We start from the raw sequence: 25,889 nt of genomic DNA, 5'->3' as shown, positions 1-25,889 counted from the left end.
CAATTACAAGCATTATTGGATGGAGATGCATGTCAAATTCAAAAACAACTTGCAGAAAGATTAAATGTTGCTCAGCAAACAATTTCTGATCATTTACAAGTAATGGAAAGATTAAAGGAAGGAAAATGGGTGCCACATCAACTGAACGAAAGACAAACGGAAAACTGAAAAGTCATCAGTAAAATGTTGCTTCAATGTCACGAAAGAAAGTCTTTTTTTGCATCGAATTGTGACTGGCGATGAAAAGTGAATTTATTTTGAGAATCCCAAAAGCACAAAATCATGGGTTGATCCAGTTCAACCATCAACATCAACTGCAAGGCCAAATTGCTTCGGAAAGAAGACAGTGCTCTGCGTTTGGTGGGATCAGGAAGGTGTGGTGTATTATAAGCTTCTAAAACCAAGTGAAACCATTAATACTGATCACTACTGACAACAAATAATCAATTTAAACCACACTTTGATCATGAAATGACCAGAATGTGCCAGAAGACACAGCAAAGTAACTTTGCTTCATGCTGCTGCACCATTACACATTTCAAAACCAGTTAAAGATACGTTAAAAGATCTTGTCTGGGAAGTATTAACCCACCCGCAGTATTCACCAGACCTTGCTCCTTCAGATTACCACTTGTTCTGATCGATGGCACACGCACTTTCTGAGCAGCACTTCAAAATGTATGAAGTGGAAACAATTGGGTCCCTGAATGGTTTTCCTCAAACAAGAAAAGTTCTACAAATTGCCTGAAAGATGGGGAAATGTGTAGCTAGTGATGGACATTACTTTGAATAAAGCACTTTTGACGTTTCTCTTGAAATTATTGTTTTCTTTGATTACAAAACCTGTCATTATTAACCAGTACACCTAGTATTCTGTGCTGAGTAAAGGTATGATATTGATAGGATGTAAATTGACAAAGCCTTTCTGCTGAAGAAAGCTTACAGTGGCTCCAGCTTCTGACACGGGAGTAGCTCTCTGTGATTTCTGCTCTTTCAGATTTTCTGCAGCTCTTTGCCTTGACTTTTGCTCCACCAGCCTTTCCAATAGTTTTGCAAGCATCTAATTACCTATATAAAAAGTCTTCCAGCTCACCCTAGCCGGTTTGGCTCAGTGGATAGAGCCTCGGGTCAAGGGCACATACCTTGGTTGAAGGCTCCTCCCGGCTGGGACCCTGGTCGGGTTTCATGCAGGAGGCAACCAATCAATGTGTCTCTCTCACATTGATGTTTCCCTCTGACTTTCCCTCTCTCTTCCACTCTCCCTAAAAAATTAATGGAAAAATATCCTCAGGTGAGGATTAACAAAAAAAGAAGAGAAAAAAAAAAAAAGCCTTCCAGCTTGAAGTCTATACTAAAGTGAAAGCTGTTTTTCTGAGCTAACCCTGACTAATAAAGTATCTGGTTCTAGAAATGGCTCCAGTGAACAGGTCCTCAAATATGGGAAGCTCAAAGATTGGTTATCTGACCAGGTTAGAGGTAAAGGCAAGTATAATCTTGTCACTAGTATTAGACACCCATGACATAAGGGTCGATTAGATTATAGTTTATAGTTGCCTGTCATGAAGTACTTTGGGAGACGACATGATTGGTATAAAGTGTGTTACAACAGAAATGAGAGGAATAAGGAGTTTGGGGTGGCCTGGCCATAGCAATTCTTTCTGATCTTCTACTTATCCCTAACTCGCAGAGGTGGTTAGGGGTGATCAGGAAGGCAGGCGAGTGGTTAGGAGCCAGCAGTCCCAGATTGAGAGAGAAATGTCTGCAACAGTTTTATAAGGATGTTATTCCTTGTGTTAAATCCCTTCTTGCTTGAAATACCTACAGTAAATTCTGCTTTCCTGACTGAACCCTGACTAAATGAATGGGTAAAGTGCTAGGCACTCAATAAGTTATTAACTACTGCTCCATGGCAGCAATCTGCAACCTATTTCATCTCATGGCACATATCCACTAGTTACTAAAATTTTGTGGCAGCCGAAACCTGTTTGGCTCAGTGGATAGAGCGTCAGCCTGTGGATTGAAAGGTCCCAGGTTCAATTCTGGTCAAGGGCATGTACCTTGGTTGCGGGCACATCCCCGGTGGGGGGTGGGGGGAGTGCAGGAGGAAGCTGGTCAATGTTTCTCTCTCATCAACATTTCTAGTTCTGCCAAGCCGGTTTGGCTCAGTGGTAGAGCATCGGTCTGCGGACTGAAAGGTCCCAGGTTCGATTCCGTCAAGGGCATGTACATTGGTTGCGGGCACATCCCTGGTGGGGAGTGTGCAAGAGGCAGCTGGTCGATGTTTCTCTCTCATCGACGTTTCTAGCTCTCTATCTCTCTCCCTTCCTCTCTGTAAAAATTCAATAAAATATATTAAAAAATAAAAAAATAAAATTCTGTTGCAAAACAAAATATATTATAGTTTTTGCTGATCTGACACACAAAAAAAGCATAATTTCGATTCATTTATACCAGATGGCTATTGTTATGTTGGGTGTAGTCATTTTTTTGACAATCTAACGGAAAAGAAGTCAATGCCCCTGACTAAACAGTGAGATACTGCATGTTTAAAAATGTTTTGTGGCACACTGATTGAAAACCGCTGCTCTCTGGGAACTGGAAAGCTGAGAAGCCTGTCTATTTACTTTCTTACCTCATCAGACTTTCTTTTTTCATTTTCCAGTTGTTTAAGTTGGGCCTCTTGTTGCTGAATTCTGTGTTGTTGCTGAGAACTGGTCGTTTCTAGTATATTCTCTTTATCCAGTAATATTTTCACTTTTTGTCGTAGCTCATTTATATCATGATCTAGGTGTTTCCTGAGGACAATTAATATACATTAAAATCACACCGTGAATTGCGAAGCTTTGCAAATGAAACTCTTTGAGATAAAATTGTTTTTGTTTTTTAAATCCTTATCCAAGGATATGCTTTTCACTGATTCTAGAGACAGAGGAAGGAAGAGAAAGAAAGAGAGAAACATTCATGTGAGAGAGAAACATGGATTGGTTGCCTCCTGTATGTGCCCCAAAATGGGATCAAACCTGCAACTGGGTATGTGCCTGGACCAGGAATGGAGCCCGTGATCCTTCAGAGCGAGGGACAGCACTCCTACCAACTATGCCAGTTGGCCAGGGTGTTCCCCTGAACTTTAAGATAAAGTTCAAACTCTTAAATATGGCTTGCTAGCTAGCCTCATTTTAGCTTACCTCTCCAGCCTCATTTTCGTGCCACTCCCTATACCCACAGACATTTTGTGCCAGCCAAAATGAACTCCCCCCAAATAAGCTTTTTTCATTCCCTGAAACATGTCATTCTCCACACTTATTCCTCCTCTGCAACTCCAACCTTTTCCCTGTCTTCCTCTTCCACAGGCCTTCCTTTGCCTAATATTCTCTACTTAGCTTTCCCCATGCCAACTGCCTTCGTCTCAGCTTAAATAGCTTTCTTAGAGGAAGGCTTTCTTGAGCTCTCTAGACCAGGTTAGATCTCCTTGCTATCTGATATTACAGCATCGTAAACTCGCCTTAGTATAATACATATTTCATTGCAGTTGCAAAGTCTTGTGTAGAAAGTGTTCTTTATAGTGAAACCGAGGGTCCTGATTTAGCGTATGGTTTCTGCTATGTAACCCCAGTATTCTATTCAGTTTCTTCACAGCCTGCCCTATAAGCTTAGATCTTCCCTTACTAGTCATTAACCCCGAGGCAACAAAAACAATGGCCGCCCCTTCACTAAGGGTCACAAGGTATGGGTTCTGCTAAGCTAAAGGTACTACTCTCTTTACCTAAGTTATGTTTCAGCTCCTGTGTCCTAAGGCGGAAGGACTCCCTGGCTACTTTCCAAAAAAAACTGGGCAGAGGGATGCCAGAGCTCTCAAACCCTAACCCACAGTGTCTTGTGATTCACCCTATATAACCTACATGCCATTGGGGTGCTCAGGTTTTTGAGCATTAGCTTCCCATTCTGTGGGGTGTTGCCACATATAGTAAGTTAGCAAATATTTCTCCACTGTAATTCTTGGTGTTTAGTGTTTGGCTCTACTAGTGCCAGGTGGATGCACTTTTCCTGTTTGATAACAATACCATCTATATTAATTCTATAATAATAAAAGCGTAATATGCTAATTAGACTGGACAGCCGAACAACTTTCTGGATGTCCTTCCGGAAGAAGCTGCAGCGGCGAGGGCTGAGGCAGAGGTGGTTAGGGGTAATCAGGAAGGCAGGCAAGCAGTTAGGAGCCAGCAGTCCCAGATTGAGAGAGAGATGTCTGCAAGAGGGATGTCAGACTGGCAGTTGGACATCCCCCGAGGGGTCCTGGATTGGAAGAGGGGGCAGGCCAGGCTGAGGGACACCCCTTCCCCTGGGCATGAATTTCATGCCCGGGACTCTAGTTATTTATAAAAACAAAAGTGTCTAAAATGCATTTTACATGAATAATGATAGATGTAACAGGATGCTGTACATCTATTTAAAAGAATAGTATGAAATAAATCAGTTACAGAAAGATAGCTGGAAAATCCCAAAATATTTAGTGATTAAACAAACAGTTCTAAAAAATGCATTTGAAAAAAAAAGTCTCAAGAAATTAAAAAATATTTTGAACTATGTTTATTTGACATGAAAATGAAAATACAACTTATAACATTCATGAGGTGCATCAAAAAGAGTGCTTAAAAAGAAATTTATAGCATTAGATGCAAATATTATAAAAGATGAAAAAAATAAACCATCTAAGTTTCCACCTTAGGAAAACTAGAGAAAGAGACCAATATAAGCTTAAATTGAGCAGAATAAAAGAAACAATAAAAATTAGATCAGAAAACCATGACATTGAAAACAGGAAAACAATAGAGAAACCATGAAACTTAAGCTGGCTCTTTGAAAAGATCAGTGATATCGATAAACCTCTAACTAGGCTAACCAAGAAACAGAAAACATAAATTACTAATACAAGGAGTGAAAGAGGGATCATCACTATGGTCAGGGAGAAAAAAATTTTCCTCTTCCCTTCAGTTAGACAGACAAGAGCAGAGTAGGACGGATAGGCCAGGAACAAAAGGTCACCAGGGCAAAAAGCCCCAGGTGACTAGCAACAGGCAGAACTGGGAAAACAAGGATCTTGCTCCCTGTGTAACCTTTCCTCCTCTGGCATATTGATGGTCATGCGGCTTGGACCCTCCCCTGACCTTTCCTCCACTGGCATGTCATAGTCATGTGGTAGACCCCCTTGGAGGAGGAACAGGGTGTTGAAGAGTGATTTCGTGCAACTCCCAGGCAGGCCCTTGCATGACCACTCCTTTAAGCATTTAGCCCCAGAGATAACATCTAGGCCTCAGTTGTTTCAGCTCCAGGCTCAGAAAAGCTGCAAAACCAGACAAGCAATACCATGACTGACATCAGGACCAGCAGCATTGACTAATGACCCCCTGCTCTGGCACTGACCAAGCAGTAGGGACCACATCCCCAAAAGGACACACATGGGAAGCTGATGAATATGCTATTGGGATCCGCCCCTGAGACCTCCAGATAAATACCCTAAGACAGAGGACCCAGTGCGGCTCTCCCTCCCGCCAGGAGCAGGCTGGTACCAATCTCTCTCCAAAGACCCTTCTTTTGTCTTTGTAACTTGTTTCCTGAGCCATTTCTTCTACAGCTCACTTCTATCTCTGAAGCTTTCTAATAAACTTGCTCTTATAGTTTGAGTCTTGGATCTGAATCCTTAGCCAGAACTCAAGTACTGAAGGTCTGACTCCACAGGTCAAATCCCTGGTGCCATTTCACCACCAACTCTGGTTCTTCTGGCTGGTCTAATAGTTAAATTAACATGAGACAGATTAGCAGGAGAAAAACAAACTGAAGTTTAATAACATATACTTCCTGCAAAAAAAGGGAGAGCTTCAGGAACACTGAATAACTTGTCAAGATGTCAAAAGCCTTCACCTTTATCTTCAGCTAAAGACAAAAAAAAAAGATGGTGGCGGTGGGGAGTCAGTTATGGAAGGTTACCAGAAAAAGCACAGTAACAAGCATATTATTATTGTTTACACCTTCTCCATTGATAATTTCTAGAGATGTCCTCCTCTTCATGGAATAGTGAGGGAAACACCTTACAAATGTAAATGTCCTTTTACAAAGAATAACTTCTACTTTCCTTTCAGAGGTTCTCCTCTGTCTCCAGTTTCTTAACCTGTTAACCGAGAGGGACCTATAAATACGTCAAACGTAAACAATATTGGGAACGGGTAGGACATATGAATACATCCTTGAAATATATGTTGCGCCCTGAGAGGGACGGTATATATTTTTTGTAATCTTTGTAATTGTTTGTAAAATTTATAATTTTTTAATTCGATGTTTCCATTTTTTTTTGTTGGTATTCTTTTCTATTTGTTTGTAATTTTGTATTTTCCTTTGTGCTTTATATATAAATAAATGAAAAAATATATATTTCATTTATTTTAATTAAGTATAAATAAAAAAATAATAATAATATGAACTTAGGTCCTCTGGTCGTGACATACTGACACGTCCTAGTGAAAGAGTATGCGCCCGTTACAGGTTGCATAATTAAAAAGGGAACTCCCTGGTTAACAGGTTAAAATTAGCCAGCTTAAATAAAATACTCACTATCCCAAAGAGGCATATTTGGAGGTAGCAAACTCTGCTGCTCTCCACTATCATCCCTGACAAAGATCAACTTTGATCTTAACTGAGCCTATTGTCTTTTTGCATTTAGATAACACACCTTTGGAATACTGGGGTAACTTGTAAATTCCCTTTTTTTCTGGACCCTTCAGGACAAACCAATGCACCAGGGCCACACATTCCCTCATTGTTACTGCTATTTGTATTAATTGTTATGTGTTAATTGTTGACTGTTAACTATCCTATGCTCACCTAGGTAAAAGAAGCATGTGTCTATCATTTTACTTTTTATCCAATCCCAGAAGTAACTCCCTCCCCTTTGCTTTTCTCCCACCTCCCTAATCTAGCACCAATGGATTTCATGTAACCCACTTTCTCCTTCTTTGATGGTGATTTATAAAAATAGGTGAAAAACCTCCATTCTCTGGAGCATTGTATTGTCTCAAAGTGTTGAGATTCTTCTTCCTAGCAACAGTTGACAGTTTGGCTCAAATAAACTCACAAAAATTCTTTACAGGTTTGAATAATGTACTTCTTCCTTAACAATTGTTAGGGATGGGAGGGAGAAATAGAATAGTGGAAACCAGCTATAGTTATAAGAAATGTTAATTATGCTCTGTTAATCATGAGTGCTTTGTTCTGATTAAAGAAAGTACATTCTATCCTGGCTGGGATTGGAGCTAACTGGAGATAAGCCCATCTTCCTCATCAGAGAACTGCCTATTATCATGGAAAGGTTAACAACCTGTTGCCAGGCAAGACTGAAGGCGCCATCCTTTGCAAACCCCCAGCAGGCACTGCCTGTAACCTGTAACCATTACACCCAATTTTATTCCTTTTCCCTACTTCCCCATCCCTGCTTGCCCATTTTTATTTTGCATACCCATTCTTATTTCTTTTGCCTACTTTCCCATGTAATCTTTGTCCTTCTTCTCCACATAACAACTGGCTTATGGGGGGAGGGAGTGCAGAGCAGATATTTGGGGATGACCTGCTGCTCTCCCATTATTGGAATAAACACACATTCAGTATTCAACCCTGTCTCTGCTTAATTGGCTCAACTAGTGAAAGGCAGCCCGGAACCATTGGCTGTACGGTTTCAAAATTATACCAATTATCTATAATCTCTCCCAGAAAAATTGAAGAGGGGATACTTTCTAACTAATTCTAATAGGCAGCATTAAACTAATACCAAAACCAGGGAAGGATATCACAAATAGGAAAACTGCAGACCATTATCTCCCATGAACAAGTCCAAACTCAACGTGGCCAGTTAGGCTCATCATGACCAGGCCTAGCTTACCCTTCTAGCTTCATTTTCTTGCCACTCTCCTAATCCCCAAACATTTTGTTCCAGCCAAAATGAACATTTTTCACTTCATTGATGATGATGGTGATGATGATGATAACAGTAACAATAACATCAAATAATGCAACAACAACACTTTTTAGTAGAGTCTTCCTAATGTGTCATCTTGGCTAGGAATTCTGTCCATGCATGTTTCTGTTTAGAGTGGGCTACAAGAGATATTTTGTAGAAGATCTGGAGGGCAGAACAGAGGCATTTTGTTTTTTACTCTTGGAAAGTTGGAATATGTGCTCTTGTAGCTCACTTCTGCCTCTGTGAACTTTCCTTCCAAAGGGTCAAGGCAGACTCACCCAGGCTCACTCCTGTTGCTATGATCTTGCCTCTTCTATCTTAAGCTTTTTCTGTTTTACTGTCCCTAGCTTTCATTAAACTCTCAAAAACATATGGACTTGTGTTGTAAATCTTTCCTGCATGAAGTCAAGAACTGAGGGCCAATATTACCACTAACAGTTAGTTCTACTTCTCCAATTAAAACCTGACTGAAACAAGTGCTTACTATGTGCTAGACACTGATACAAGCCAACTGCTTATAACTCATTTAATTTACACAATGATCCTATGAGGTAGGAGTTTTTTACCATTCATCACTTTTGTTTTACCTCATTTATGTTTGCCTTTCAGGCTTTCTCTTTGTGAGTAATGCTTAAAAAGGCATAGTTATTGTATTGTAGTTTATTCAGAATTTAGTTGTATTATAACAGGAGGATAGTCTGTCATCCTGCTAGAAGTGACAGTGAGACAACTATTTTTCTACTATACCTCACTGAGTGAATTCATTATTCATCTCTATATTCATTTATTCACTTATTCAAACATTTTTATGTTCACTAAACATTTACTGAATACCTACTGAGTGTCAAGCCCTGTGCTAGAGCTTTTAATTGGAGATGAAAGTAAGTTTCTGAACTTCACAGTATATGTGGATATCTGTATATCTTTTCAGTGGCTAAAATAATATTTTTATTAAAATATATGTAAATCACACTGAGGGCCACAGAAGTAGGAAGCATCAAATACTGGAGTTTATGGCATCCAAGATAATTTAAGTAAGATTCTATAATAATCCTAATAATTTCAAAAAAAATATGACAGCTCATATCTGGTAGCAACTTATTGATGATTAAGATGCTTGTAAAGTACTTGAAACTTCTTTGAAGAAAAACAGCTGATAAATACAAAACACCAACTTCATTCTAGTCTTCATTTTGTGCTAATCATGTTAGAATTAGAAAAGCAAATCCCAGAGTATGCTATTTCCTAGTCAATTCAGTCATTCAAGATAATATACTGGTGCACTGAGTATGTTCCTGAACAAGAAATAATCCCTGCCTTAAGAATCCCACACTCAGCCAAGACCGGTTTGGCTCAGTGGATAGAGCGTCTGCCTGCAGACTGAAAGGTCCCAGGTTCGATTCTGGTCAAAGGCATGTACCTTGGTTGCAGGCACATCCCCAGTAGGGGTTGTGCAAGAGGCAGCTGATTTATGTTTCTCTCTCTCTCTGTCTTTATTTTTTAATTATTTTTTAAAATGTTAATGTTTTGTTTTGTTTTTTAATATATTTTATTGATTTTTTAGAGAGGAAGAGGGAGGGATAGAGAGTTAGAAACATTGATGAGAGAGAATCATCAATCAGCTGCCTCCTGCACACCCCCCACTGGGGATGTGCCCGCAACCAAGGTACATGCCCTTGACTGGAATCGAACCTGGGACCTTTCAGTCCGCAGGGCAACGCTCTATCCACTGAGCCAAACCGGTTTTGGGTCGATGTTTCTCGATTATCTATATTTCTAACTCTCTATCCCTCTCTCTTCCTCTCTGTAAATCAATAAAATCAATAAAATATCTATTTTTTAAAAATCTCACACTCGCCCTGTCTGATGGTTGGTTGGTTGGTTGTTGTCCCTCGCACTGAAAGGTTGCGTTTCAATTTTCCAGTGGGGACATATACCTGGGTTGTGGGCTTGATCGCTGATGGGAGCATTCAGGAGGCAGCTGATTGATGTTTTGCTCTCACACAGCCATGTTTCTCTCTCTCCTTCTAAAAATCAATAAAATTATTTTAAAAAAGAAAGATTCCCATACTCTAGTGTGAAAGGCAAACAAGGAAAGAAATTATTAATATGCAAGGTGGAAAGTACAATATATACTAGTAAGAGTGTGGGGGAACAGAAAAAAATAAATACTAGTATTTCAGTGGGGGAACAGAGGAAACATTGGTAAGTAGACACTGCTGGTAAACTCAACCAAGATTAGCCCATGAGAAGCTGACATCTTTGCTCCTCTTACCTCTCTTGTTGTTCTTCTTTTATCCTTTCCTCTAGTTTCTTCTTTACCAAAATACAAGCATCTGTGAGACAGACTTTATGAGCCTGTTCTAATTTCTGCTGTAGATCCAAAATCTTGAATGAAAAAAGTTTACAAATAAAACTTTAAAGAAAAATGTGAGCTATTTTCCAATTAGGGAAATATGATATAAATAACAAACACAATAGTACTGGCACACAATCTGATCACTCACTGATTTTTCCATATTATAAGTACAGTGTGTGACAAAAGTAGGTTTATAGTTGTTTGTATGAAAAAGAATACAATAATTAGTAAATAATAATATAAGAATAAACTTTGTGTTATGCATACTCACAATTATAAACCTACTTTTGCCCAATCCTGAATATATATGTGTGCTCTCTTTTACAGCCATACACCATCCCACTGTAAGAATATACCATAAGTTATTTAATTAACCTCCTACTCATGGACATTTAGGTTAATTCCAATATCTTGTTATTATAGACAATGTCTCTAGAATGATTTATGAGGTATGGATTTGCCAGGCAAAGGTTGTTGTTGTTGTTGTTATTATTATTATTATTTTAAATATATTTTATTGATTTTTTACATAGAGGAAGAGAGAAAGATAGAGAGTTAGAAACATCGATGAGAGAGAGTCTTCGAACAGCTGCCTCTTACACAATCCCTACTGGGGATGTGCCCACAACCAAGGTACATCATCTTGACCAGACTCGAACCTGGGACCCTTCAGTCAGCAAGCCGACGCTCTATCCACTGAGCCAAACCAGTTTTGGCAAAGGTTATTATTTGTTTGTTTGATTGATAAGGCCTAACTGTTCCTGTAGGTATTAGACCAATTTGCACTTCTAACAGCAATGTGTGAAAGTGTCTGGTTTCTCACAGTGTGGCTACATTCATGAATACTATCTCAAAACAAAGTCAAAGTCTCTTATAAACCAAGTATCAATTAGCATATTGCCTAGCACCAGTAATAGGTTCTTTAATACCTTGGTCATTCTAAAAATAAGATTTATGATTGTGAGAGAGAGATATATAATTTTATTTTAGAATTTACATGTTAGATTAAAACCATCATTAAATATTTTTGTTAGGTAAATATCCTTTTAAACTTGTTTACTTTTTAAAAATATATTTTTTAGCCAAGACCGGTTTGGCTCAATGGATAGAGCGTTGGCTTGGGGACTGAAGGGTCCCGGGTTCGATTCCGGTTGAGGGCATGTACCTTGGTTGAGGGCATATCCCCAGTGGGGGGTGTGCAGGAGGCAGCTGATCGATGACTCTCTCTCATCGATGTTTCTGACTCTCTATCTCTCTCCCTTCCTCTCTGTACAAAATCAATAAAATATATTAAAATAAATAAATAAATAAATAAATCACATCCATATTTAAAAAAATATATATATATATATATTTTTTATTGATTTTTAGAGAGAGAGGAAGAGAGAGGGCTAGAAAGATAGAAACATCAAGGAGAGGGGACCATCATCGATGGGCTGCCTTGTGCATACCCTCTACTGAGGATTGAGCTGCAACCCAGGGATGTGTTCTGACTGGGAATCAAACTGGCAACCCCTTGGTTCCTGGGTCGACACTCAACCATTGAGTCACATTGGCCTGGCAAAACTTGTTTATTTATTGTTATAAGCCTTTGTGTCACCTAAATTTGTAACTTGTACATAGTAAGAGTTCAATAAATATTTGCCGAATGACTAGATTTCAGCAGAATAGCTGTTCTCCCTCTATTTCATTCCTGACCCAACAATGAGTCCCTTACAATAGTTTGAAACCACATTCTCCACAAACATTCAGTGAATGCCAGTGTATGGCAGACCTTTTCTAAAAGAAGATCTTTCTGCATCAGCCCTAAGCCCTGGCACTTAGGACCTTGCAATATCCACACACCATAGGAGAGGTGAAGAAGCAGAATGATTCAGGGCAATGGCAGAGGCCAGGTCTAGTTCCTTTGAACTGCCCCATTTAGTTCTGTGCTCAGGGGAAATACTAACTTAAAGATATTCAGTCTTAATTCCACAGAAGAAAGTATCACTCCATTGGCTTCTCTGTCAAGGAGAGATGCCAAACTTTTGAACTCGCCATCCAATTTAAGAAAGAACATTTCCAAAACTTCTGACGTCCATTCTGTGATCCTCGTTAATTATATTCCTTCCTGCTCAACCTGAGAAAACCGATATCTTGACTTTTGTGTCAATTGTTTCTTTGCTTTTTCTTTTAACAATATATCACTCTATATGGCATGGCTATCATCTTGTACTATTTTGACCTTTATATCAGTGGAATCATACTATGAATTTCCTGATCTGGTTTTTATTAAATATTACATTGAATTCAGCATGTACCTGTAATTAATTCAGTTTCGCTGTTGCATGCTATTGTGTAAATATATAATTTATTTATTCAATCTCATATCAGTAGGCATTTGGGTTGTTTCCAATTTTCTACTTTTCCAAACACCATTACCATGAGAATGGCTGAACTCCTGCCTCCAGACACGTATATGCAGTATAATAATTTCTCTAGTGTTTATGCCTAGTAGAAGTGTGGGGTTGTATAGTATATACATCTTGAACTTAACTAGAAACCAACATCAAACTGTTTTCCAAAGTGTTTATTTGGATTTACTCTTCCAACTGTAGTCAGTATGAGCTCCTACTGCACAAAACCCTCATCAATATTTAGTAGTGTCTAAACTTTAAATTTTACCAATCTTTGTCAATTACGTTTTTATGGAGCAATAACACATGCAGTAAAGTGTAAACTCAATACAATTTTACTTATAGAACCATCTTTCAGGCCATCGCTTCTCGGCCTTTTGGCTAAGATCAAGTGTAGCATCTCTCAGGCCAACATGTAGAATATTGTAGCTCCACAGAAGCTTCCCACATGTCCTGCATGTCTCCTTCCAGTTAAAAGGACTTACAGAGACAGCCATTAACCTATCGCCAGAGCTTAGTTTCTCTGTACTTGAACCTCATGTAAATGAAATTATACAGTATAAACTCTTTTGTGTTGGCTTTTTTTGTGAACATTAGGCTTTTGAGTTTAATTCAGATTGCTGTCACCTACTTCTTGGTATTACTAGTTTTATATTTATATAGTTAGATAAAATGGCATTTTTTAAAATACAAAATTTGACTCAAACTTACAGATCAAAATGTGCACCGGTTACATCCTACTGCCACCTGGTGTTAGGCAATCTAAAATGCAGGGGCAATTATTTCAAAATGGCTCATTTCACAACACAAACGATTCCAAAAATTACAAAATAAAAATCATGTAAACACCAACCCAAATGAGAAGAGATAGGCTTTTAAAATTTGAATGTGTAAAAGAAAAGTAGTTTGGTCTTAATTCTTTAAGTTATTGCTTTTATGAAACACCTTTATAGGTTTATGCAGTTTGAAAAAAATACACAAAATTTACTAGAATTATAGAAGCAGATGAAGTTGAAGGGAGGAAAGCACGAGAGAGTAAAGAAAAACCCTAGAATTCTATCAAGGTTGCACCATATCTATTTCTTAAAGTCCTTAGGGAAACGGGTTTCATTAGTAGTATCCAGCGCATGTGACTTATTAAGTGTGAAGATAATTACCTTTTCCTCTGCATCAGCAACTTTGGATTTCTCCTGAGCCAGCTTTTCTTTCAGGGTGTTCTGTGATTTAATGCTCTCAGCCTGTGTCAGTACTTCCAGCTCCAGCTCCTTGATTTTCTGCTGACAGTGCTTCCACTCTGCTGGGGGTGGAGAGCACATCCTTGCACTGTCTAATAACTTCTGCTGGGCCTGCTTTAGTTCAATTTTGATCTAGAGGTGGGGAATAAACAACAGTGGCGGGAAAAAGCATGGAGTGAATGTGAATGTGAGCCAGAATAAGCAGCTTTCAAAGGAATGCTGTCCCCAAGAGCTGACGAACATCCACGTCACGTGGCTGATTTCCTCTCTGGAGCTGCCACGTAGTAGTAAGGTTTGCCAAGGTCTCTCTCTCCAGATGACAGCTGGACAAAGGGATTTTCCTAAGAGTTTCAATACCTGCATGGTCTAAATATTTTTCCATCCTTTTTTCTATCACTCCAGGCTGGGTTTCATTTCCACTACTCTTTGAAGCTGCTTTTGCTAAGGGCACTAATGCCAAAGTAAGTCCAATGGACAGTTGACCTCTTTGTGTCATTCACTCCCTCCCTCTCAGAAAGTTCCCCTTCTCTCTTGGAGTCTGTGACACCAAACTCCCATGGTTTTCACTTACCTCTTCTGTTCCTTATTGGTTTCTTTTTTTTTGACTAATGCTACCCAACTTCTAAATGCTATTGGATTAAACTGGGCCTTGAGAGTAGATCATTCTCTCTCTTGGTTCATCCTCATGATTTAAAGTAAGACACCACCTTTATGCCAAGTTAACTGCCTAAGTGAAACTCCTTGATCTGCCCACATTTCCAAGATGGTTTTTCTCTCAGTCTTCCTGATTATAGTCAGTGATGTCACCATCTACCCTGGGCAGGCCAGTAACCTGAGTTATCCTTGAGTCTTCCTTTTCCATTATGAGCCAATTCAGTGCAAGCTTTCTTTCTGCCTCCACAACAGGTCTTTTTGAGTCATTTGTGTCAAGGCTCTAGTCTAGATCATCTTCTCTAGCCCTGACTGTAAGCAATAGCCTCAACCCCGGTCCTGCCATTTCCAGGTTTAATCCCTTCTAATCTGTTCTCTGCACAGCAGCCAAAGTGTTCTCTTTAAAACATAAATTGAACTACTTGACACCCCACCTTAAATATTTCAGTGGCTTCCCATCACTCTGGGAACAAATCGCAGCAGTTTGCCTGGCCTTCTGTGATCCAGCCCTTGCCAACCTCTTTAAAATCATCCTGTCATTCCCTCTTCTTCTACTGACCTCCTGTCCTGCTGGTTTCTACTAGTATTTAGAGTTTCCCACACACCAGACTCTACTCTTTCTTCTACTAGAAATGTATTCCCTTCCCATTCTCCTCATGATACGGTTGGTTCCTGTCTATTTTTCAGGTCTTAGCTTAAAAGGCACTCTGTAAGAGAAAACCTCCATGATCATTTAATCTGAAGAGATCTCTTTATTTACTTCTTATTATACCACATTAATTTTCTTCAGAGAACTTATCACCATTTATAATTAAACATGTATTTATCTACTCTTTTACATCCTTCTTCCTCACTCAAAATTTCCATGTGTTTTATTCATTTCTTAGTATTCAACACCTAGCAAAGTGCCTAAAGTAGATGCTTAATCAATATTTACTGAACAAATAAATTAATGACATTTTAAGGAATATTAGAACCTGGTAAATGGACATAGTAGGTAGGACTCACAGACAAAAATACTGAGCTAGAACTTACTTCACTTTATATAAAATATAATTTCCTGGGCTCAAAGCTTTTCAACTAATTAATAGGGATTATAACTATAATTTCCTCAACTTGTGACTTCTGCGTATTAACCATTCAAATTTTATCAAATGAATTAAAAGTTAATAATGTTTAACCTCTCTAAGCACATTACAGATAAACATCTATAAAATGGAAATAACTACTTAACTCATAGGGCAGTTGGAAAGCTTAATAAAACAAAGCAATGAAAGCAATCAAGAATAGAAATAGCCACATATGTAATACCTAATACAAGTTAGCTGTTGTTCTTCAAGAATCACTTACAAGGAGACATATGTAATATTTTAAACAATAAAGAATTTAAATAAATAAAAAAGAATCACAGAATATCTACTGTATTTAAAGTACAGAACTGAGGCAGATACTATTATAACTACTGTATGTTGGTTAGGCTTTCATATAAATGAAGTAGTTGAGATTCATACTTTACCCCATTTTAAATGAAAAAACTAAGTCTCAAATATAGTTAGCAAATGATAGAACTCCTGTCTGATTCTAGCCCAGCATTTAATATTAAACTGCCTCAAAATTGTGAAATGCCTGTATTTAAAAAAAAATATTTTTACTGATTTCAGAGGGGAAGGGGAAGGGAGAGAGAGAGAAATCTCAATGATGAGAGAGAATTATCAATTGGCTGCCTCCTGTACTCCCCACACTGGGAATCAAGTTGGCAACATGGGCATGCGCCCCAACTGAGAATCAAACTGTGACTTTCTGGTTCTTAGGTCAATACTCAACCACTGAGCCCCATCATCCAGGCAAAATGCCTGTATTTTTTAACTTATCAACAAAGCTAGTTCTTGAAAAGTCTAACAAAATGGATAAACTAGTGAAACTCATTAAGGGAAAAGCAATAAAGGGTAAGTAATTACTATCATGAAGTTAAAAAGAACCATTGCTATATTTACAATTTTTAATGAATATGTTTATATAATTTTTAAAATTTAAATGAAAAAGAAAGTTGTTTAGAAAAATATGATGTGTCGAAGTTAATAGAAGAAGCATTAGGGGCTACTGGCATAAGGGCAATGTGCTATTTCTTTTCCTGTGTGGTGGTTACATGGATAATCACTTTACAACAATTTATTAAACTATACACTGAGTGGCCAGATTATTATGAGCTCTAAAATGTGGTTGAAGGGAAAGTTAAAAGGCAGTCTTGCAAGAAAATGTGATGAAGATTTAGAATTTTTGTTTTATTTTAATTTTAATGATTTTCTACAGAGAGGAAGGGGGAGGGATAGAGAGCTAGAAATGTTGATGAGAGAGAAACATCAACAAGCTGCCTCCTACACACCCCTTACCAGGGATGTGCCCGCTACCAAAGTACATGCCCATGACCAGAATCGAACCTGGGCCCTTTTAGTCCACAGACTGACGCTCTATCCACTGAGCCAAACTGGTTTTGGTAAGATTTAGAATTTAATTTAAAACTATAAAGGCTTGAGGGAATATGATCAATATTCAAAAGATTATGAGGTTTATTCAAATAATCCTGAAATACTAGAACTCCTAGAAGAGCTTCCCTTGAAGTTTGGAATAAATGACTATTCATTTTCCTCTAATATATATATTAGAGGCCCAGTGCATGAATTCATGGATGGGTGGGGTCTGGCCAGCCTGGCCAGGGGGAGGGGACATGGGCAGTTGGCCGGCCTGTCTGCTGGTTGAACTCCTGGTCGAGGGGATAATTTGCATATTAGCCTCTCTCTCTCTCTCTCTCTCTCTCTCTCTCTCTCTCTCTCTCTATATATATATATATATATATATATATATATATATATATATATACTTTAAAAAATAAATCTTAATTGTTCAGATTATTACAATTGTTCCTCTTTTTTCTCTCCATTGCTCCCCTCCACCAGGATCCTACCCCACCCTCTGCCCTTTCTACACCCCCCACTGTCCTCATCCATAGGTGTACAATTTTTGTTCAATCTCTTCCCTCACCCCCCATTCCCCTTTTCCCTGAGAATCATCAGTCCACTCCCTTTCAATAACTCTGATTCTATTATATTCACCAGTTAATACTGTTCATCAGATTTTTTCATTCCCTTGGTTTTTAGATTCACTTGTTGATAGTACATATTTGTTGTTCATAATTTTTATCTTTATCTTCCTCTTCCTAAAAAACCCCTTCAGCAATTCATATAATTTTGGTTTGGTGGTGATGAACTTCTTTAGCTATTTTTTCTATTTGTGAAGCTCTTTATCTGGTTTTCGATTCTGAGTGATAGCTTTGCTGGGTAGAGTAATTTTGGCTGTAGGCTCTTGTTATTCATCACCTTGAATATTTCTTGCCATTCCCTTCTGGCCTGCATGGTTTCTGTTGAGAAATCAGCTGACAATTATATGGGTGCTCCTTTATAGGTAACTACCTGCTTTGCTCTTGCTGCTTTTAATATTCTCTCTTTGTCTTTTGCTCTTGGAATTTTAATTATGATATGTCTTGGTGTGGTCCTCCTTGGATTCCTTTTGTTTGGGGTTCTGTGCGCTTCCTGGACTTGTAAGTCTATTTCTTTCACCAGATGGGGGAAGTTTTCTGTCACTATTTCTTCCAATAGGTTTTAGGTATCTTGCTCTTTCTCTTCTTCTGGACCCCCATAATTCTGATGTTGGTTTGCTTGAAGTTGTCCCAGAGGCTTCTTACACTATCTTCAACTTTCTGGATTCTCCTCTCTTCTTGCTTCTGTGGAGGAGTGTCCTCTGGCTCTTTGTGTTCCAAATCTTTGACTTGATTTTTGCAATCTTCCAGTCTGTTTTTAGGACTCTGTATAATATTTTTTATTTCATTCAGTGTATGCTTTATTTCTAGTTGGTCCCTTTTCATATCCTCAAAGGTCTCATTCATTTTATCAGCCTTTTCTAGGAAATTCTTGAAAAACCTTATAACTGTGGTTTTGAACTCTATGTCCATTCTTTTTTTTAAAATATATTTTATTGATTTTTCACAGAGAGGAAGAGAGAGCGATAGAGAGTTAGAAACATCGATGAGAGAGAATCATCGATCAGCTGCCTCTTTCACACCCCCTACTGGGGATGCGCCCGCAACCAAGGTACATGCCCTTGACGGGAATCGAACCTGGGACCTTTAAGTCCACAGGCCGACGCTCTATCCACTGAGCCAAACCGGTCCCGGCTATGTCCATTCTTTTGCTTTCCTCCATTTCCTTCCTTTGTGGCCTGCCTCTTCTCCGCACTTTAGCTGCTTTCCTGAGTTGATGGAGTAGCTTTGTGTGCTAGGTGTCCTAGCAGGGCCCAGTAAGTAGCTCAGCTTTCCCAGTTACCTGAGGTGGACAGTCTTGGTGCAGCCCTTCGTGGGCTGTGTGTGCAGTCTTGTTGTTAGACCTTGCTTATTGTTGGTATCACTGGGGAGAGATGATCTCCAAGCCAATTGGCTGTGAGGATCAACAGTGTCTCCGCTAGGAGGGCTTCTGTGCTCTGCTTGGATGGGGCAGAGTCTCGGGGTGGTGCAGACAAGCTTTGGTTTCCCGTCAGCCTTGCTTAAGAGGGTCCTATTCGCCGAGTCCTGCAACACTGGCTGCTGGCTATGCACAACTCTGAGAGAGTTTTGCCTGTTGTCTGACAGTCCAATTTATTTCTGACTGGAGCTGGCTATCAGTGCAACAGGGAGGCTTTGTTTTCCTTCTGAACAAGAATGCTAGCCACACGTTAGCTGCCCGCCCTCTCCGTGTGCATGATGAGTAAGCTAGTAGCGTATTCGGTGGCCGCCCTTTCCATGCGCACAGATCTCTGCACCTCCACAGCTCCTGAGGCTCTGCGTCCTTTCTCTTTCCTTCCTAGATGGTAGAGCTTTCACTCAGCCAGCCTTCTGGTGGTTCAGGGCGATGTTTGCTCTGTTTCCCAGTTTTAATTTTAAAGTTGTTATGGTAGGCTGCATTTAGGTGTTTACCTTATGCTGCCATCTTGGTTTCTATATAGCCTTTTATTATATAGGAGTGGCCAGATTATTATGCATTCAGAGATCATAATAATCTGGCCACTCAGCATATTGTACTGCTATTGTATAATAGTACAAAAGAATCCATTAAAAGTATGTAAGCAAACAGATATGGTTGTTTTGTAAATAAATTTTTATCTATAAAAACAGAAGGCAGGTAAGATTTGACCCAAAGTTTGCTGACCCCTGCACCAGGGAATAAGGACTGTGTCAGTTTGCCTATCATTAAACCCTCATATCAACAAGATCCTACCCAGTGTATGACTGATGCTCAACAGATATTTACTGAAAACAAAAATCTTAGATAGGAGCTCACAGAAATTAGATACCTATATATTTATAGAATTGAACCACAATAAAAAGGAAGTATGACTATTTTACATGGTAGTTCAAATTGAACATTTATGTCGTTTATACAATTTAGATGAATATGTGGATGGCAGTTCTAATATTTTCAAACAAGCATGTTTGGGGGATGGTTTCTAACTTTAGATGCTCTTTGTGTCAGAAAGAACAACTCTATCCTCCTATGAATTATACTTTGGTGCAGTTGATAATTGAGTCAACCAATATCTTATTTATTAGAGATAAATAAGCCTAGAGATAGAACTAGGGCAGGACAACTAGGGTTTGGGCTCAGGTCATTGAAATTTAACGTGCTACAATTTTAGGTAATAATTTCAAAAGACTGTGTTACTTTACAACTTTTCAGGTTTACAGGTTGACAACATACATACACTTTCAGCAGCAGAGAAACAACTGATTTGTTTACATACTTTGTAGGGAAAAGTTAAAAAAAGTTAACCTGAAGGCTCACATTGTCCACCCATCAATGGACACTACCATGAATTAAAAAGTTGAGGAATTTTGATACATTTCCCCCCCCCAGGGCCAATGGAGTAATTGAGACCTGTCACTAACGGATATGCCCACTAGAGTTACCTTAATGCTTTCTTCCTGAAGTAAGCTATTATGTTGTTTTAGGTCCAAATTCTTTGCCCGCTCATATCGGAGCTCTTTTTCAGCTGAGCTGCAGAGAATCTGGAGCCGGTGCAAATTCTGGCGAAGTTGTTGTACTTCTTCTTGCTCCTGGCATTTCAGTTTTTCTTTAGATGATAGAGTCTAAAACAAACATTTGAAAAGAGAAACATGAACAATTTGAAAGAATATTGGTGAGACATGGGTTCCAGCTGTCATAACCAGAATTGTCAGAATGTGATTATTCACACGTTAGTTGGTACATGTTTATATACTTTAACTCCTATTATATTAGAGTAAAATATCAAGAAATTATGTGAACAAAAGCAGTTAAACATGGATACACAAGTCCAGGGAGCGCAGAGTCCCAAACTAGATGAACTCAAAAGAGACCCACACCAAGACATATCCTAACTAAAATGCCAAAGGTTAAAGACCAAGAGATAATCTTAAAAGCAGCAAAAGAAAAGGTTACCTACAAAGGAACTCCCATAAGACCGTCAGCTCATTCCTCAACAGAAATATTTCAGACCAGAAGTGACTGGCTCCAAATATTTAAAGTGAAGAAAAGGAAGGACCTACAACCAAGACTACTTTATCCAGCAAGGCTATCATTTAAAATTGAAGGAGAAATAAAGAGCCTCACAGATAAGAAAAAGCTAAAGGAGTTCATTATCACCAAACCAGTATTATAAGAAATATTAAAGGGACTTCTTTAAGAAGAGACATTTAAAGAGGTACATAGTTAGAAAGAATAAAATGGCAATAAATACGTACTTATTAATAATCATCACTTAAAATATAAGTGGATTAAATGCTTTAATCAAAAGACATGATATCTGAATGGATAAAGAAAACAAGATCCATATATAGATGCTGTCTACAAAAGATCCACCTTAGAATGAAAGATATACACAAACTAAAAGTAAAAGGATGAAAAGATATTTCATGCAAATGGAAATGAAAATACTTTTAAAAAAATATATTTTATTGACTTTTTTACAGAGAGGAAGGAAGAGGGACAGAGAGCCAGAAACATCAATGAGAGAGAAACATCGACCAGCCGTCTCCTGCACACCCCCCATTCAGGATGTGCCCGCAACCAATATACATGTCCCTGACAGAATCGAACCTGGGACCCCTCATTCTGCAGGCTGACGCTCTCGCCACTGAGCCAAACTGGTTTAGGCGAAAATACTCTTATCAGACAAAATAGACTTTAAAACAAAGGCTCTAACAAGAGACAATGGACACTACATAATGATAAGGGGAACAATCCAACAAGAGGATATAACCCTTGTAAACATTTATGAACTCAACATAGGAATTCCTATACATATAAAGCAAATCTTGATGGAAAGGGACAGGTTGATAGTAATACCGTTATCGTAGGGGATTTTAATACCCATTGACATAAAAGGATAGATCTTCCATACAGAAAATCAATAAGAAAATGGCAGCCTTAAATGGCACTCCAGATCAGATGGATTTAATTGATATTTTTCAGAGCATTTCACCACAAGGCAGCAGAATATACATTCTTTTCAAGTGCACATGGAACATTTTCTAGGATAGACCACATGTTAAGACACAAATCAAGTCTCAATAAATTTAAAAAGACTGAAATCATATCAAGGATCTTTTCTGACCAAATGATATGAAACTTTAAATTAATTACAAGAAAAAAAATTAAAAACACACAAAGTCATGGAGGCTAAATATGTTACTAAGCAACGAGTGGGTTAACAAGGAGATCAAGGAGATAGAAGAAGAAATCAGATAACAATGAAAATGGGAATACAACCGAAACCGGTTTGGCTCAGTGGTAGAGCGTCAGTCTGCGGACTGAAGGGTCCCAGGTTCGATTCTGGTCAAAGGCATGTACATTGGTTGTGGGCACATCCCCGGTAGGGGTTGTGCAGGAGGCAGCTGGTCGATGTTTCTCTCTCATCGATGTTTCTAGCTCTCTATCCCTCCCCCTTCCTCTCTGTAAAAAATCAATAAAATATATTAAAAAGAAAAAGAAAAAAGAAAATGGGAATACAACAACCCCAAATCTATGGGACACCGTGAAAGCAGAGGGAAATTCATAACATTACAGGCCTACCTTAAGAAACAAGAAAAATCTCAAATAAATAACTTAATCTCACACCTAAAGGAATTAGAAAAAGAACAACAAAGGAAGCCAAAAGTGAATAGAAGAAAGGAAATAATAAAGATCAGAGTGTAGCCTGGCTGGCATGGCTCAGTTGAGCAACAACTATAAACTAAGAGGTCACAGTTCGATTCCCAGTCAGGGCACATGCCTAGGTTGAGGCTCAATCCCCAGTGTGGGGCCTGCAGGAGGCAGCCAATCAATGATTTTTGTCATCATTGATATTTCTATCTCTCTCTTTTCCTTCTTCTTTGAAATAAATAAAAATATATTTTAAAAAGATCAGAGAGTAAGTAAACAAAATAGAATATAAAAAATAAAAAACAAATGTTCAATGGAAATAAGAGCTGATTCTTTGAAAAGATAAACAAGATTGATAAATCTTTAACCATATTCATTAAGAAAAAAAAAAAAGAGAGAGAACCTAGAGTGTACTATGCTAAATGAAATAAGTCAGTCAGAGAAAGACAAATATTATTTCACTTAAATATGGAATCTAAGAACAACACAAACAAACAAAACAGAAACAGCTCATAGAACAGGGAACAGACTGATGGCTGCCAGAGGGGAAAGGGGCTGGGTGGAAAAGGTGAAGGGATTGTGAAGTACAGATCGGTAGTTAGACAAGTCATGGGGATGTAAAGTACAGCATAGAAATACAGTCAATAATATTGTAATAACCATGTATGGTGCCAGATGGGTACTAGAAATGTCAGGGGGAACACTTTGCAAAGTATATGATTGTCTAATCACTATGCTGTACACCTGGACCTAATACAAACTAATACTGAATGTAAACTATAATTTTAAAAATGTTTAAAGGTCAAGTTCTAGTGCAGACGGATCCAGATTTCACCACAATGCATCATTCTGAGCAAACTATTTAACTTCTCTAAAGCCTAAGTTTCCTCCCCATAAAGTAGAAACAATGATATTCCTGTCTCACTGTACGGCTGAATATATACAGGGTGATATTTAGTAGAGTGCTTAGAACACAGTAAATATTCAATAACATTATTAAAAACCCAGGAAGCTAGGTTTTAAACCTATAATATTGAGATATTCATCATGGTTGAACTTGTTTCAAGAATATAGGGAAAGTCATATCTAGAATTTAACTATCACAACGTCAGTGTTGAACAGCAGAAATTAAGTCCCCTAAGGCCATCAGCAGCCACAAATACATATGAACAACAGAGCTCACATATTCAAGAGGCTCTCACAGTTCTTTTTCTATATATTTACCATGTATAAGCATTCTTTAAAGTTTGGTGTTTGGTCTCAGCCTAGAGTTGCTTAAATTTGCACATGATTAAGATGACAAACACATATGGATAGCAGCTAGATACTACCGTGTTTCCCCGAAAATAAGACATCCTCCGAAAACAAGACCTACTTACAGGTTTCTTTCTGAGTGAAATATAAGGCATCCCCTGAAAATAAGCCCCCCCAACCCCCTTGGCTAAACATGAGAGATTTGACCCATGGATTCTGAAAGAAATGGAGTCACAAGAAATTCACCAGGAAATTCAGGAATTGGATTGTTATGATGATGTTCCAGAAGATGATGACAGGATTGTCATTGAATAAATGAGTAAATTCTTTTTTAAAAAAAATATATTTTATTGATTTTGTACAGAGAGGAAGGGAGAGAGATAGAGAGTCAGAAACATCAATGAGAGAGAGTCATCGATCAGCTGCCTCTTGCACACCCCCTACTGGGGATATGCCCACAACCAAGGTACATGCCCTTGACTGGAATCGAACCCGGGACCTTTCAGTCCCCAAGCCAACGCTCTTTCCATTGAGCCAAATTGGTCTCGGCTAAATGAGTAAATTCTTGATACTGGAGGATTCACAGTTTGTCTGGTTTGTGTTGACAACTACCGTACTACCGTACCGTATACAGGTAATAAATTTCCTTTATTTTCATTTAACAATAAATGTACACCGTATTCTTCTTCATGGAAAAATAAGACATCCCCTGAAAATAAGACCTAGCGCATCTTTGGGAGCAAAAATTAATATAAGACACTGTCTTATTTTCGGGGAAACAGGGTAGACACTCTAATTTGACAACAGGTACAGACCACAAAACTGCACCCACACACACACATACACCCTAGCCAGGGGTCCTCAAACTTTTTAAAGTGGGGGCCAGATCACGGTACCTCAGAGAGCTGGAGGGCCGGACTATATGAACTACTAATTCCTACTGTAACACCTTGGCTGTGCTCACTGCCCAAATCAGACTCCTCTGCGGGCCGCATGTGGCCCGAGGGCCATAGTTTGAAGACCCCTGCTTGGCTCAGTATTTAGAGCATTGGCATGTAGACTGAAGGGTCCCAGGATCGATTCTGATCAAGGACATGCACCTCGAACCTCTATTGCAGGCTCAATCTCCAGCCCTGGTTTGGGCACATACAAGAGGCAATAAAACGATATGTCTCTCTCATATTAATATTTTCCTCTCACCAAAACCGGTTTGGCTCAGTGTATAGAGCGTCGGTCAGCGGACTGAAAGGTCCAATCAAGGGCATGTACCTTTGTTGCGGGCACATCCTCAGTAGGGGGTGTGCAGGAGGCAGCTGGTCGCTGTTTCTCTCTCATTGATGTTTCTAACTCTTTCCCTCTCCCTTCCTCTCTGTTAAAAAAAATTTTTTTTTCTGTCTCTCCCCCTCCCTTCCACTCTAAATGAGAGAATGAATGAATAAATGAATGAATGGAAAAATATCTCAGGTGAGGATTAACAAAAAACATAACAAAAAAAAACTGTACACACACAAGAATTTTTAAAAAAGAACAACCTATACTCATCAGTAGGTCAGAGAACTCTATACAGAAAAAGGTCCTGAAATTACTACTGCATGGTTCACTGCAGAAATAAAAATCAGTCTAAAATGTATTTCCTTCCTTGCCTGCTCAAAGAAGTAAATGAGCCAAGTCCCGTTTGGCTCAATGGATAGAGCGTCAGCTTGGGGACTGAAGGGTCCCGGGTTCGATTCCAGTCAAGGGCATGTACCTTGGTTGCGGGCATATTCTCAGTGGGGGGTGTGCAGG

At 38.8% G+C, this 25,889-nt stretch overlaps 1 protein-coding gene across 8 annotated transcripts in view; it reads right to left on the bottom strand.

Annotated features, from left to right (window-relative positions):
* The window catches only part of CCDC30 (coiled-coil domain containing 30), a 143,939-nt gene that overhangs the window by 84,458 nt on the left and 33,592 nt on the right, over window positions 1-25,889 (bottom strand). For all 8 annotated transcript variants that reach the window (XM_084874528.1, XM_084874532.1, XM_084874526.1 and 5 more), the window contains 4 exons: window positions 20,639-20,818; window positions 13,918-14,127; window positions 10,281-10,393; window positions 2,633-2,795 (listed from right to left, as the gene is read on the bottom strand). In XM_084874528.1, coding sequence (XP_084730654.1) covers window positions 2,633-2,795; window positions 10,281-10,393; window positions 13,918-14,127; window positions 20,639-20,818 — 666 coding nt within the window. The remainder of the gene's footprint in view (window positions 1-2,632; window positions 2,796-10,280; window positions 10,394-13,917; window positions 14,128-20,638; window positions 20,819-25,889) is intronic.

The sequence above is a fragment of the Pipistrellus hanaki genome (genome assembly GCF_964339955.1).
Source record: "Pipistrellus hanaki genome assembly, chromosome: 2".
Taxonomy (NCBI): Eukaryota; Metazoa; Chordata; class Mammalia; order Chiroptera; family Vespertilionidae; genus Pipistrellus; species Pipistrellus hanaki.
This window is presented reverse-complemented; position numbering and strand designations above follow the sequence as displayed.